This window comes from Buteo buteo, chromosome Z (assembly GCF_964188355.1).
Source record: "Buteo buteo chromosome Z, bButBut1.hap1.1, whole genome shotgun sequence".
In the NCBI taxonomy this organism is placed as follows: domain Eukaryota; kingdom Metazoa; phylum Chordata; class Aves; order Accipitriformes; family Accipitridae; genus Buteo; species Buteo buteo.
The window spans coordinates 88,377,373-88,392,342 of NC_134204.1; the positions used below are offsets into that span (position 1 = coordinate 88,377,373).

The following is a 14,970-nucleotide window of genomic DNA, read 5'->3' on the forward strand; positions in this document are numbered from 1 at the left end:
GGCAGCGGGCAGGAGGCACCCCCTGCTCAGGCTGGAGGGGATCGCTCGCCTCACCGGTGGTCCCGGTGATACAGGGAAATAGCTATTTGCCTTTTGACCACTTAAATATTGTTTAATAATTCTGTTGGCCTTGTTTGTTCTTTCGAAGCTCGCTTGCCAGGGCCTGGCGCCTGTGGCGTCTGTCAAGGGTTAAGCTTATCAGGGACTGGTATTCGTCAAGGACTGACAGGCCAAACAAAGGGATAACAGGAACTGCAATGTTAGTCTTACCACAGAACTGGCTAGGACTTGTTAAAAACCGCTGAAATCACCAAGTAAGAAGAGAGCATGCATAAATGACTAAAGTTCACTAGAGGACAAAAGAAGAAGAGGAAGGTAAGACCCCTGAAGAAGTAAACGACCACCAGAGACAGATCTGAGCCTGCGCAAGATGACATAAACATTTTAGAACTGCTGACACAAGCTTTTGAACTAACCCCGCCCCAACTTATACATATGTATATTTTGTATTGTGTAACCCTATGAATATGTATGCTTTGGTGTAAGAAATATCCGGCTGCTTGCTGAGACGGTGTGCAAGCTTTGAGGAGAAATCCCCTTGCACCCGGCGCCGAAATAAACACACCTTCTTTATAACTCACTCTCCGAGCTGTAAAGTTTGATCCGGGCGTCACCGGCGCCCACCCGCCGTTCGCCCTGGGCGCCGCCATACTGCTTCCGCGGAGTGCGCATGCGCGGCCGCCGAGCTGCGGTACCGAACTTTGGTCAATAGGCGGCAGCAGCGAGCGCTTGGCAGAACGCGTCGCTGCGCATGCGCAGGTCCCGCCCTGCAGTATCCGCTTTTGGTCGATAGACGGCAGCAGCGAGCGCTGGACAGAACGCGGCACTGCGCATGCGCGGTTTCAATGCCGCGTTGCCTAATTTTGGTCAATAGGCGGCAACAGCGAGCGCGCTGCAAAACGCGCCACTGCGCATGCGCGGCTCCCGACCTGCAGTGCCTCGTTTTGGTCGATAAGAGACAGCAGCGAGCGCTTGGCAGAACGCGCCGCTGCGCATGCGCGGCTCCCGCGGTGCAGTACCGAATTTTGGTCACTAGGTGGCAGGAGCGAGGGCCCGGCAAAAGTCGCTACTGCGCATGCGCCGATTCAAGCCTGCAGTACCCAATTTTGGTCAATGGGAGGCAACAGCGAGTGCGCTGTAAATGCGCCAGTGCGCATGCGCTGTTTGTAAACCGCAATACGGAGTCTTGGTCAATAGGTGGCAGCAGCGAGGCAGCTGCAAAGGGGGTCACTGCGCATGCGCAGTTTCCAGCCTGCAGTACCGCATTTTAGTCAATAGGGGGAAGCAGCGAGCGTGCTGCCAAAACGCGCCACTGCGCATGCGCGATTTCAAGACCTCCGTGCCCAATCTCGGTCAATAGCCGGCGGCAGCGAGAGCGGTGTGAAACGCGCCACTGCGCATGCGCGGCTCCCCAGCTGCAGTGCCGAACCCTGGTCGATAGGTGGCAGCAGCGAGCGCCGGTTTCAAAAGCGCCACTGCGCATGCGCAGTTCCAAGGCTGCAGTACCCACTTTTGGTCAATGGGCGGCAGCAGCGAGGGCGCTGCCAAAGGCGCCGCCGCGCATGCGCAGCTCCCGGTCGGCGGTACCGCGCCCCGGCCGCCGGGCAGCGGCATCCCCTTAACGATCGTCTTTGGGCATCAGCGGGAGGAGAGGTGACGGACATCTCGGCCAAACGCAGTAACTACTTACTGGGGTACAGGGCTTACATTTCCCTGACCTTTTCCCACCCGCAGCCCGGGCCGTCATCTTCATCGCCTCCGTTCCAAAAAGCATCCAAGGGGCTGGAGCGCTTACAGCAGTCAAGTGCAAAAAACAGACGATTCCAGGTGGTTCCTCCTGTCCCTGCCCCACAACCCATTACCTAGGGAGGAGAAGCAGCACAGGCAACCTGTGGAACAGGATTTTTTTCCCCCCGGAGCAAGCCCCAGGGATTGCTGTATTGGTCTGCAAGTGGCATCAGGGTTGTGGGAGCGACAGCAACCCTTGCTGGAGAGAGATTTTAAAACAATAAAGGCGACACAGGTGACATCCTGAAAGCAGTAGCGAAGAGACTGAGACCTGCTTTATGGGAGAGGGGCAGCTCTGTTTAGCGGTGTCATGGTTTAACCCCAGCCGGAGGTTCCATCTTTGCTCTGTACCATGCTTCGCTACACGGTTTGGTCCCAAGGCTTTTGCTGGGCTTTGCCGAAATCCTCAAGGGGCCCCTGCTGCCTTCCAGAGTGCACTGGGGCTCTTGCCTTGCACTACATTAGTTTGGGGGTTCATTGGAGCTCCTGAGCTCAGCTGGGCCCCCTAAGGGAATTTTGGGGGATCCCACAAGGGGTTTGGGGACTCTGGGACCTCTAAGGGAGGTGGTCCAGGGACCCCAGGAAAGTTTTGGGGTTCCCCAAGGCCTTTCAGTGCTTGGAAACCTGGATAATACACATGCCACCGCTGGCTGCTGATTCCGGCCCCCACTCTGCACCAAGCAGCACCAGGTGTTTAAATGGGGAGGGGGTGTCAGTGGGGCACCCATGGGTGCTGAGGGGGCCTGCAGCACCCCTGGGTGCCAGGAAGAGCTCAGAGTGCCAGCATCCACCTCACCAAAGCTTGGGGTGGGTGCAACGGGTGCTGCCGAATTCCCTGGGGCCCCCGCACCACCCTGCCATCAATCGTTCCATTCATGTGTCCACCCGCGCCCATGGGTGCTGCTGGATGGGATTGCTGACTCAGCACATTGCTCGGCTGCTCGGGGGGGCACCCAGGCGTCTGGGCTCCCCTGGGGATGCCGTGGGAGTCCTTGGGGTGCTATGGGGGTCCCAGGGGTGTTATGGGTGTCCTAGGAGTGTTATGGGGGTCTCAGGGTCGCTATGGGTGTCTAAGAGGTGCTTTGGGGGTCCTAAGGGTGCTATGGGGATCCTGGGGATGTGATGGGTGTCCCAAGGGTGTTATGGAGGGGTCCCAGGGGTGCTTTGGGGTCCTGGGGGTGCTTTGGGAGTTCCCAGGGTGCTTTAGGGGTGTCATGGAGGGTCCCAGAGGTACTACAGGCGTGCTGGGAGTGCTATGGTGGTCCCAGAGGTGCTATGGGGCTCCTAAGAGTGCTGTGGAGGTCCCAGGGGTGCTTTGAGGCTCCCATGGAGGGGGATCCCAGGGGGGTTTTGGGGGGGTCCCAGAGGTGCTATCCCCCCGCAGCCCAGGGGTGCCCCCAAATCCTGCAGCCCACTAGCCCAGTACCCATGTACCATTGTACCCACGCACTCCTGCACCCTGGCACCCATGCACCTCTGCGTCTGTGCACTCATGCAACTGTGCACCCATGCATCCATGCACTCCTGTACCCATGCGCCATGCTTCTGTGCACCCATGCACCCTGCAGATTGCATATGCAGGCACTGACACCCAGAGCAAGGGCAGACCCGAGCAGGGGGGATCACAGTTTGCAGGATGCGTCCTCGTTCCCTCCAGCTTCTCTCCCACTCGGCTCATTCCCAGCTGCTGAGCCAGGAGTCCATCACTGCGGCCGCAGGCCTGGTCAGCCAAATCCAGCCTCATGCCATCCTCCATCCCACGGGATTTTGTGCTGAGCCTCCCGAATTCCCGGAATTCCCCTGAGGTAGCAGTGGGGGGGACCCAGGACAAGGGACCCCCTTGTCCTGCCGGTGTGTGGGTGGGTGCCAGCGGGAAGTTAGGGGTGTGATGGCAAAGGAGGGGGGTCTCCGGCGTGGAGCCAGTGACCTTTGCTGAGCAGGCGTGGGATGGAGAGCCCGGACGCCTGGGTTCTCTTTTAGGGGGGCCCGGACGCCTGGGTCCCCCCATCCTGGTTGGGGGGGTGGTGAAGGGGACACAACTACTTCCTAGCGGAGCACTGGAGTGGGAAGGAGCTGGGAGGTAAGGGGGGTCTTGGCAGATCCCAGCAGAGAGGTTTGGGGGTGCAGGGTGGAAAAGGGGGCCCCCTCTGCTCTAGGGCTGCCTGCACTCTGCCTGAGGGTGTGGGGCAGGGGGCATTGGGGAGGTGGGGGGCTGCAGTGGGAGTGGTGAGGGGGCTGCAATGGCAATGTCGGGGGGCTGCAGTGGGGCAGGTTGGGGGTCTGCAACAGGAGGTTGGGGGTGCGTGCACCCCATTTTCAGAAGCCGGAGCACCGCCGGAGCACCGCCAGCCCCTGCCACCGCCTGTGTCTCTCACGGACCCCAGTGACACCCCCTGGAGGAGGGGACCCCCCCCATCCCCCCATGGAGGTGAGGGCTGCGGTGGGCGGTGGGGCACTGCGTGGGGCAGGGGGGAAGGGTCAGATCCCACCCCCACCCCTCCTCTGCCCCATAGGACACGGAGCTGGTGGAGCTGGAGACGGCACCCGAGGCCGGGGTGACGGGCGTCACCGTGGCCCGTGACCGCCACGGCCTCTACATCGCCAAGGCGCCCAGATCCCTGCGCGCCCACCAAGGTGGGAGGGGGGGGTCCCCGAAACCCACCTGGATTTAAGGGGAGGGGTGGCACTCAGCGTGACAGCCCCTGTGGTGCCTGTAGGTGACCAGCTCCTCAGCGCCAGGGTTTTCTTCGAGGGGGCCCCCCCTGAGGACGTCGCACGGGTTCTGGAGAGTGCCAGGTCCTGCAAGGTCTCGCTCTGCCTCCGACATCGGACACCTGGCACCCGCATCCCCCTTGGCAGCACCAGCACCGGCAGCGAGGGACATCAGGGGAAGGTGGCCAGGCTGGTAGGTCCCTATGGATGAAGGACTGGGCTGTGGGATGCTGGGGGGGGGGGTCCATATGGACACAGCACCATGGAAGCGGGATGCTTGGGAGGGTCCCTATGGATGCAGGACTGGGATGCGGGATGCTCAGGGCAGGGGTGCCGTATGGATGTGGCACCAGGGATGTAGGATGCTTGGGGGGGGTCCCTATGGATGCAGGACCGTGATACGGGATGCTCGGGGGGTCCCTATGGACACAGCACCATGGAAATGGGATGCCTGGGGGGTCCCTATGGATGCAGGACCGGGATGCGGGATGCTCAGGGCAAGGGTGCCGTACGGACGTGGCACCACGGATGTAGGATGCTTGGGGGGGTCCCTATGGATGCAGAACAGGGATGCAGTATGCCTGGGGGTCAAGTACCTGTGGATACAGCATCAGAGGTGGGATGCTCGGGGGGTTCCCTATGAATGCAGGACTGGGGATGTAGGGTACTCAGAGGGTCCCTATGGATGCAGGACTGGGGATGTAGGGTGCTTGAGGGGGTCCCTATGGATGCAGGACTATGAATGTAGGATGCTTGGGGAGGACCCTATGGATGCAGAACCGGGATGCAGGATGCTCGGGGGGGTCCTATGGACAAGGCACCATGGATACAGGATGCTTGGGGAGGTCCCTATGGATACAGAACAGGGATGTGGGATGCTTGGGGGTTGGGTCCCTATGGATACAGCATCAGAGGTGGGGTTCCTATGGATGCAGGACTGGGGATGTAGGGTGTTTGAGGGGGTCCCTATGGGTGCACACCTGAGTGCGGTGGCTGCCAGGTCCCATCTCCCCCCACCTCACCCAGAGCATCCCGATCCTGACGCCCTCCAAGAAGCCGCCACAGGCACCCAGCACAGTGAGCACAGCAGCTGCCGGCACTGTGGCCGTGGAGTTTGCCCTTCCCAAGCTCCCCAAGCTGGTGAAGAGCCAGAGCACTGCCGAACCAGCACCAACAGCCACATCCACTGCAGTGCTGCCAGCAGCGGAGCCCAAGCGGCCACGTGCGACGCCATCCCGGTTAACAGTGAAGGAAGCGGCAGCCCGCAAAACAGCAGTGATGGAGGAGCAACCAGTGAAACCGGAGTTTCCTGGCATTGCCGCCGGGGTGCCAGCGGGTACTGGCACCCGGTTACCGGCTGTGGAGGTGGCAGCACCCAAAGTCTCCATGGGGCTGAGCCTCGCCGGCACGGCACCACCGGCCACTGTTCAAGCCAAGGAGCCGGCATTACGGCTGCCGCAGTTGGAGGTGGCTGTGCCAGCACTGACGCTGCCGGCGGTGATGATGGAGCCCATCGCAACCATAAGTCAACCCCAAATCAAGCTGGGGGAGGGAGACACCCCCAGAAGCAGCCATAAGGGTGGGGGGAGCCCAGTGCTGAAAACCAAGCTGCCAAATTCCGGCGGGGCCCGAGTGGAGGATAAGGAGGGGGATGCCGGCACGCGAGGGGGGTTCACCGGCATCCGTGTCCCCTCCATCGGCATCGCCATCCCCAGCGCCGCCGTGGAGCTCGTCCCTGAGCTCAGTGTGCCCAAACTAGAGCCAGCCATCTCTGTTGAGCAACCGCAGTTGGAGGTGAAGCTGCCAGCACGGCGGCCAGAGTCACCGCCAGCAGCACCGGCTCGGTTGGCTTTCCCGGCAGCAGTGGTACCATCCATTGATATCGCTGTGCCGCACGTTGGTGTGGGTTTGGCATTGCCAGCAGGTGCTGACACCACAGCGGTGCCGGATGAGGGGGTCGCTGCGGTGATACCGGACATGGCAGCCAGGTTTGCCAAAGGGCTCCAAAAGCTCAGCCTGGAGCTGGAGCCCAAAGCACCACTGCCGGCGGTGGAAATCGCCACCCCAGCGCAGCTCGCCGGGGACGTGCCAGCAACCGGCGCCAAACCCAAACCCCCCAAATTCACCCTGCCGCGGTTCGGATTGTCCCTTGCCAAGCTCAAAACAGGCAGCGATGGCAACGGGTATCCCCCGGCATCCCGCGGCACAACCGTGCCAGCGCCACCCAGCATCGCCGTTGCCGGTCCCGCGGTGGCCTTAGACCTGGCTTTGGGGACAGCTGGTGCCACCGGTGCCGGGGCCAAGCTGAAGGTCCCCAAATTATCCCTAGCACCTTTTGGTGTCAAGGATGGGGACAAGGGTGCTGGTGGTGAGGAGGGCCCCCAGGATGCCAGCGCAGTGATGAAGTTGCCACAGTTGGGAATTGGAGGGTCTGGGGGGGACGAAGGGAGGTCAGGGGAACTGGGGTCCCCTGGGACCCCCCGGCTTCGGGTACCACGGGTGGGCATCGCCCTGCCGGCAACAGGCAGCCTGCGCGTGCCGTCGTTGCCTAAACTCCCTGCAGGGCCAGAGCTGGGTGGGGTGGTGAAGTTGCCGAAATTTGGGGGATCCAGCCCTGACATCCGCATCGGGGGGGACCCCAAAATGATGAGACGTGGAGGAAGTGCCGAGAGCTTGAGTATTGGCACGGCAGGAAGGAAGATGCCGGAGTCTCCTGGCACGTTCCTGTTGAAGCTGAAAACCAGGGGGGCGATGGGTGATGGGGGGGTGCAACCGTCGACTACCCGATTCTCCGTCCCTGCTGTGGGTTTTACCATGCCGGTAAAACAACCAGAGGAGCCAGTAAGCCGGAAGATACCAAAACCCACAAGTGTGCCAGCATTGAAGGTGCCAATGTTGGAGCTGGCACCGCCAGGGATGGATGGGATGGAGGAGACCACCAGGAAGGATGGAGCACCGGGACGCCAGTCTAGGGTCAAATTGCCGAAATTTAGTGCAGGTTTTGCTGGGAGCGGGTTGGAAGGGGAGGGGAGGACGAGGATGGGCAGCGTGAAGAAGGCAGTGTTGGTGTTGGTGAAGCCGAAGGAGAAAGGAGAAGACAACAGGGTTGTGGACCCCCACCCCCATGTCAATGGGGAAGCGGAGGGCAAGGCCCGGCGACGGCGGTGGATGCCCAGGGTGGGTTTCTCCCCCGGGGGCTCCCCACCGGAGCCCCCCATCACCCAACCCAAGGTGGGGAAGATGCGGTTACCCAACATGGAGCGCTCCCCTGGGGACCCTGAATTCAACAGGGTGATGACAGAAGTCACCCCACGCTTCAATTTGGGGGGTTTCAGGGGTGAGGGGACCCCTAAATTTCAGCTGCCTAAGGTGGCACTGACCCCCCAAGCCTGTGGTGAGCAGTGAACCCCTCCCGTCCCCGAGCATGGGGGTCTTCAGGGAACCCCTGAAAAAGTGATGGGGTGGTGGAGCATCACTTGTTCCCCCAGACCCTCTTTAACCCCTTTACCCCCCAAAAAAATTCATAATCCAGCTTTTTGGGGGGGGAGTGTTTGAAGCTTTTTTTTGCCCATTTTCCAGGTGTTAATATTAACCAGGGGGTGGGGGGGTTGGGCAGCAGTATCACTCACCTGCAGCTCCTTGCTCTCAGCTCAGCCAGAATAAATAAATGTTAACCCCCCAAAAAGGCCCTGAGCTTGTCTACGGAGTCTGGGGATTGGTTTGGGGGGACCAGGGATAGGTTTCAGGGGGTGGGGATGGGGTTGGGGGACCAGGGATGGATTTTGGGGTGCTGGGATGGGTTTTAGGGGACTTGGGATTGGTTTTGGGGGCTGGGATGGATTATGTTGGGATGGATTTCAGGGGATGGGGATAGGTTTCAGAGGATCAGGGATGTGTTTTGGGGGGCTGGGGCTGGGCCCTGGGGGGACAAGGGATGTGTTTTGGGGGATTGGGGATGGATTTTGGGGGACCAGGGCTGGGTTTTGGGGGGCTGGGATAGGTCTTGGGGGACCAGGGCTGGGTTTTGGGGGACCAGGGCTGGGTTTCAGGGCGTTCCTCCATCCAGGATGTAGCCCCTTGCATAGGGGAGCGGTTGCTGCCAGGGACGATGTCAGCAACAGAAGGTGTTGTCATGGCAATGCCGGAATGGGCAGTGCTTTGGGGGCCAGGTTGAAGCAGTTGGGTGTCCCAAGCTCCTCTTGGGTGCTGAGTGGAGAGTCCCAAGCCCCTGACAAGGAGCCGACCCACCATGGGGACGCTGGTGGTTGGTGCCGAGTACTATGACCTGGTGGCCACGGTGGGGAAGGGAACATTCGGGGAGGTGACCCAGGGCTGGCGGAGGAGCACAGGGGAGATGGTGGCCATCAAGATCCTGAAGAATGAAGGCCACCATGGCAGGGTGGTGAAGAACGAGCTGAGGCTGCTGCAGGCCTTGCGGGAGGTGAACACGGAAGAGTCACACGTCGTCCGTTTCCTCGAGTCCTTCGGAGATGGTGCCTGTACCTACCTGGTCTTCGAGCTGCTGGAGCAAAACCTCTTTGAATTCCAAAAGCGGAACAACTTCTTGCCATTGCCTGTCCGGCACATCCGTACCATCACAGCGCAGGTGCTGGCAGCGTTGGTCAAGCTGAAGGAGCTCTCTATCATCCACGCCGACCTCAAGCCAGAGAACATCATGCTGGTGGACCATGCGCGCTATCCTTTCCGTGTCAAGCTCATTGACTTCGGCTCGGCGAGCATCGTCACTGAGGTCTGCCATGTCAAGGAACCCTACATCCAATCCCGCTTCTACCGGGCACCAGAGATCTTGTTGGGGTTGCCTTTCTGTGAGAAGGTGGACATCTGGTCTTTGGGTTGCGTGGTGGCTGAGCTTCACTTGGGTTGGCCGCTCTACCCTGGCATCAACGAGTACGACCAGGTCCGCTACATCTGCTCCACCTTAGGGCTACCACGGGGCGAGCTGCTCTGCGCTGCTCGGAAAACGCGGTCCTTCTTCCAACGGGTGCCACATCCCACTGGTTCCTGGCAGCTCAAACCACCAGGCAAGGAGATAGCGAAGCCAATGGAGAGGAGGAAGTATGCCTTCTCCTCGCTGGATCAGTTGGCAGTGGTGAATATCCGCCCTGTGTCTTATCCTGGCCAGGAGGCACTGGCCGAGCACTGTGACCTGTGTGGGATGGTGGAGCTGGTCAAGAGGATGCTCACCTGGGACTCACATGAGAGGATCATGCCCAGCGCTGCCCTCAAGCATCCCTTCATCTCCTTGCAGCAGGTGAAGTCCAGCTTCAAGGCCACCCGGTACTACCAGCTCTGCCAAGAGGACTTGAGGGCATGCCACAAGGGTGCCAGCACGGTTGAGATCTTCCCTGGCATGGAGGAAGGTGCCTTCATCCCCGACGACCAGTGCAGCATCCAGAAGGCCATCGCCCAGATGGGTAAGCTCAGCCTGGCTGAACTGGTTGGGGACACCAGTAACAAGAGCCAGCAGGATGTCTGCCAAGCCCCCATCCCTACCCACTATGGCAACCGACACCGCCAGCATCACCAGCGTCCCAAGACGGAGCCCACTGCCAGTAACTTGATCTTGCTGGGGTCCCCTGGCAGACGGGAGCAGCACAGCCACTGCAATGGCAACATGGTCTTTGGTGGCATTGTGGAGCAGAACCTGCCTAGAAGACCATACAACTCGCTCCACACCAAGGTATGGCCACGGGGTGGGGGGGCTCACACGGAGACCAGGGGCTCCTGGGCATGGGTGCTCTGGGACACTGGGTGCTTCGGGTCCCTGGATGCTCGGGGTCCCTGGTACCCCACATCATGGGTGCTTGTGGTCCCTGGTGCCCCATGTCAAGGGTGCTTAGGGTCCCTGGGTGCCCTAGGTTCCCACAAAGGGGTCGGGACCCCACCCACGGGTGCCACTCACCCCCTCCCCATGCTTCTTCTTCCCCACAGAGAGCTCCAGTGACATGGCACGAACCCAAGCCCCCATGTCCCATCCCTGTCCCCGAGGATGGGCTCTGGGGACCAGCCTGGGATGCCCCTGCTGAACCCGGCATGCTCCTCCCAGCACAGAACTGGCAACACTCACAGCACCACTGAGCCACCACAGCAACCCTGGCAAACACCCTGGCAGCCAAGAGCTCACCAGAGACCTTCCTCTTCCTCATCTTCAGTCACCTCAACTGGTAGAACCCAGCTCCACGCTGGTAAAGCATAATGTAGCCAGGGATGCACCAGGATGTGCTGTGCCGGATGCTGTCAGCTCTGGTTTTTGCAATGATCCCCCAATAAATGGTTTGTTGACAACCCAGCATTTCATCTAACTCTTTGCCAGAATAGGTTTGGTACCGCCGAGACTTGAGGGGCATCCCAGCTTCCTTCCCAGTGCTGGCACAGCATTTGGCAAAGGCCCAGTGCGCTCCACCACCATGGCGTGGAGAACCCCCCACCTCAATAACAGGAATGCAAAGTCCAGAAAAACTCTTTTTTTTCTGTTTTTTTTTCCCCCAAATTGGAGCGGGGCAGCCAGATTCAGCACAGCCAGAACCTGTGGTTCACTGGTGGTCTGTTCCCTGGCACCTAATGGGAGCCGCAGATGGTCTCCCACCGCTCTGCATCGCTGATGTCGGCACTGTACTGGGAGCTCCAATCCCGCTCAAAAACTGCCTGCAGCTGGTCCCGGATGGTGCTGGTGTTGGCAGCAGCGCCAGCACTGGTTTGGCTCACTGTCTGGTTCACCACCAGTGCCGATCCCGCCGTCCGCATGAAGTAGTCACCAGACCAGTTGGATGTCCCTGCAAGAAGATTTGGGGGGGACCCCAAAAACCACCCCGAAGCCACCGTCACCAGCAGCTGGCAGTGACTCGCACAGCAGCACCACCACTTGTGCCGCACTCACCGATATACGCCACCTTCTCCGTCACCATGTACTTGTTGTGGTTCACCCGGGCGTAGGGGATCTGGGCTTGCGCCGCACTCGCCGGCACCATGAAAAGCCGCTGCAGGGAATGAGGAGACCGTCACCCACTGAAACATCACCCACTGGCACGCTGCGGTCGTGCTGTGATACCCACCACCTCCACGCTGTAGCGGGTCCTATTATCAGCGACGGCGGCAAGGGATTTGAGGAAGGGGAACATGGTCACTTGGCTGTGCCGCCAACAACCCGCCAACAAGCGAACCTTGACCCGGCGTTCGAAGACGGCTTTCCGCAGCCGGTTATCAATCGCTGGCCAAAATCTAGGGAGGGAAAGTGGTCAGGCATCACTGGTGCTGGCAAGTCAGGGTTGGCATAGGACCATACAAACCTTTGGGGGTGGGAGAATTCGGTGGTGGGTAGGTAGCTCATCACTGCGATGTCCACGAAGTCCTCAGCAGCATCGATGACACTGAGGAGGGCACCAAGATCCTGGGTTCGACCAGTGGCGCAGAGAGCTGGCGGGGAGCTCTGCCGGAATCATCAGAGATGGATCAAGCACTGACACAGCCAGTCCTCGGCACCAGGAAAACCAACCAGGGTGAATTGGGGATGTACCGAGAAGTAGACGGCAGCATCGGTGTCGTTGAGCTTCAGTTCCAATGGCGTTTCCATGTTGAAGGTTGTGGAATAATTTGCCGGCCACGGTTCCGGGATGGAAGCACCGGGAACACCAAGAGCCCAATAAGCTTCAAAAATTTTGCCTAAATCTTTGGCCAAGCAGCTGCAGTTGTAGACGGCAGCGCCAAGCTCCTTCACCTGCAGTGAGCAGCATGGTGGCACTGTCACACCACCGGGCAGTGCCATCATCCCTGTCCAATGCCATAAGTCTCAACTTATGGCACTGAGCATCCCTTGATGGGGATAGGGGGTTAGTTTTGGGATAGCCCTGGTACTGTTCGGCACAGGTTTGGCACCATCTGGTGGTATGATGGTGCTGCCGTGCTGCTCACCTGGGTCAAAGACCTCCAGTCCATGTTGGCGCTCCCAACATAGAGGTGGGTGCCATCAACGAGCCAAAACTTGGTGTGCAGCACACCGCCAGTGAGCCGTGGCATATCAACAGTGCGCACCGCAGCACCTGCGCAACCACAACTTGGTCATCTCCCACTCAAAATCCCCCCCGAAAAACAGTTTGGGGGTTTTTCCACCACTCACCACTCTGCTCCAGTGCTTGGAGATCATTCAGGGGCGATCTTGCCGACGGGTGGCTGACAGCTATTCGGACAGTGACGCCACGCTGGGATAGCTGGAGGAGTTCTTCCAGGATTTGTTCACCCTGAATCAGCACATGGTTCGAGGCCAAAAAAAGCATAAATTATTAAAAATTATGGGAAGGAGAGAAAATGGCAGCCAGCGCCAGGTTCAAGCACCAAAATCAGAGCTGTGCCATGTGTGCCAGATGTCAGCAGTGCGGACCTGGGCGGCGGAGGGTTCATGTGTCCGTGTGTCCTCATTGGTCATGGTCCAGTAGAAGGAGGCGATGTCCAGGCTGTGTGTGACGGTCCCCAAGAGGTTCATCCACGTGGAGAAGGTGGACGGATTTGGCACAGAACCATCACTGAAGGTCATTCCCTCCGGGATGCTCTCCACCAGGACGATCCTATGGCGGAAATTTGGCAGCACCAGCACTGGTGATTGTAGCACCAGGATGCCAAGGGTCTCAGGAGAGTGTCACCCCCCCATAAGCTCGTCTTACCGGCATGTGTCACCACAGGATCTGGCATCGCCACCAGCATCACTTCTGGCATCACTGCGGACGACTGAGCTCAGCCGGAGATTGAAGAGGAAGAAGATGAAGATGAAGAGGGTGAGGAGGACGGTGGAGAGCAACGCACCACGGGAGCACTGGGATAGAGAGGGGGTATTGGTGCCCCGAAATTAAGGAATAAATTAATTTACAGGGTTTAAAGCCATCCCCAATACCAGTGGGATCTGGCAAGGGATGGCACGGGATCGAGACAGCACCGAAGCCGGCCCCCATAGACCAGGGGAGTTACCTTCAGCAGGAAGCGGGTGGGCTGAGCCCCACGGTCCTCCAGTGGGTCCAGCTGTGATGGGGGAAAAGAATTGGGGTAGGGAGGACCCCAAACCAGGGTGGGGGCTGGTTTGGGGGTAAAATCCACCTCAAAATGCCTGGGGTCCCCAGGGAAAGGTGCCACTCCATCCCCCACACTACCAGGGGTCCCTGTGGGGTTCAGGATCTGGGTGGAAATGGGGGTCATGGGGCACCCCAGTTTGGGGTTATAGGGCGCTGGGCAGGGTGCTATGGGGCACCCCAGTTTGGGGTTGTAGGGTGCCAGGACGGGGCAGGGAGCTCCATGACCCCCAGTTTGGGGATTCAGGGTGCCACCAGCACCATACCTGCTTGTAGGTGCCGTCGGGATTCATCCCAGGGTGACGCTGGAACAGAACAAACCGGAATTCTCCTGACATGCCCAGACAGTTGAGACCCCCCCCCGGGGTACGGCACAGCTGGGGTTTTCAGGGTACAGATAAGGGCAAAGACCCCCAAAAACCCAGGCGGGGCAGAGGCTTTGCCGGCTGACTCACGGGATCAGGGTGCTCACGTGCCCTGACCCATTTGGGGCGGAGAGGGGAAGTGCCTGTTCCTCCCACCCCTCGTCATTGGGGCTGGTCCCCCTTTGGAATAGGGTGGGGCACCCCAATTTTGGGGTGCAGACCCCCCCACACTCCCCAGGACCCCTCCCCTGTGCCTCAGGGACACCACAAAAAGGGGGTGCTCGGCCCCAGGGATCAGGCCCCCCCAAACCCTGCCCTGTTTTGGGGGAGGCGGTTAGGGTTGGGAGAGGTTAGGGTCGGGAGGGATTAGGGTCTGGGGGGAAGGTTAAGCTCAATGTGGTGTCAACCTCTGTCCCAGCTGAATTTGGGGGAGGGGGTCAGGGCTGTGCTTTGGGGTTAAGATGATGTTCAGGGGTGGGTTTAGGGCTACGGTCAGGGTCAGGGTAATGTTTAGGGGTTGTTTAGGGTCAGGGATATATTTAGGACCTGGTTTAGGGCCAGAGCCCGGCTTAGTGCCCGTTTTAGGGCCAGGTGCATATTTAGGGCCAAGTTAAATGGCCAGGGACATATTTAGGACCAGGTTTAGGGCCAGGGCCCGGCTTAGGGCCGGTTTTAGGGCCAGGTGCATATTTAGGGCCAAGTTAAATGGCCAGGGACATATTTAGGGCCAGGTTTAGGGCCAGGGGAGGGCTCAGGGCCGGGTTTAGGGCCAGGGTCCCGCTCAAGGCTGAGGGTCCTGGGGGTGCCCGGTGCTCCCCGCCCCCCCGCCCCGTACCAAGACACCGGCGTCTGCAGGGGCGCCTGTTCCCGGAGCCGCCCGCTGGGGGGCGCCCTCGGTCCTCCAGCGCTCTATGGTCGCCCCTTCCTTCTCCGCCTCCCCACCCTCCCCTCCACCTTCCCGCGCCGGGGCT

At 60.0% G+C, this 14,970-nt stretch overlaps 3 protein-coding genes across 4 annotated transcripts; 2 read left to right on the top strand and 1 right to left on the bottom strand.

Annotated features, from left to right (window-relative positions):
- The first annotated feature begins 3,829 nt into the window (after window positions 1-3,829).
- PRX (periaxin) lies at window positions 3,830-8,170 on the top strand. Its single transcript, XM_075019623.1, has 5 exons — window positions 3,830-3,928; window positions 4,169-4,288; window positions 4,371-4,482; window positions 4,566-4,753; window positions 5,587-8,170. The coding sequence occupies exons 2-5, from the start codon at window positions 4,271-4,273 to the stop codon at window positions 7,963-7,965; spliced, it is 2,697 nt and encodes an 898-aa protein (XP_074875724.1). The 5' UTR covers window positions 3,830-3,928; window positions 4,169-4,270; the 3' UTR covers window positions 7,966-8,170.
- A 551-nt stretch (window positions 8,171-8,721) lies between these two features.
- On the top strand, window positions 8,722-10,659 carry HIPK4 (homeodomain interacting protein kinase 4). Its single transcript, XM_075020853.1, has 2 exons — window positions 8,722-10,261; window positions 10,513-10,659. Exons 1-2 carry the CDS (start codon window positions 8,810-8,812, stop codon window positions 10,657-10,659), a joined length of 1,599 nt encoding a protein of 532 aa, XP_074876954.1. The 5' UTR covers window positions 8,722-8,809.
- Window positions 10,660-11,030: 371 nt separating this feature from the next.
- PLD3 (phospholipase D family member 3) lies at window positions 11,031-14,967 on the bottom strand. Of its 2 annotated transcripts, XM_075020024.1 has the most exons (12): window positions 14,835-14,967; window positions 13,901-13,939; window positions 13,537-13,587; window positions 13,236-13,384; window positions 12,956-13,139; window positions 12,695-12,815; window positions 12,490-12,617; window positions 12,095-12,295; window positions 11,868-12,007; window positions 11,634-11,799; window positions 11,459-11,558; window positions 11,031-11,354 (listed from the first exon to the last, which is right to left on the bottom strand). In XM_075020024.1, the coding sequence occupies exons 2-12, from the start codon at window positions 13,925-13,927 to the stop codon at window positions 11,140-11,142; spliced, it is 1,482 nt and encodes a 493-aa protein (XP_074876125.1). In that variant the 5' UTR covers window positions 13,928-13,939; window positions 14,835-14,967; the 3' UTR covers window positions 11,031-11,139. The 2 variants fall into 2 exon arrangements, with proteins under 2 accessions (XP_074876125.1, XP_074876124.1); XM_075020023.1 differs by lacking the exon at window positions 14,835-14,967 and having other exon boundaries at window positions 13,901-14,112.
- Between the last annotated feature and the right edge of the window lie 3 nt (window positions 14,968-14,970).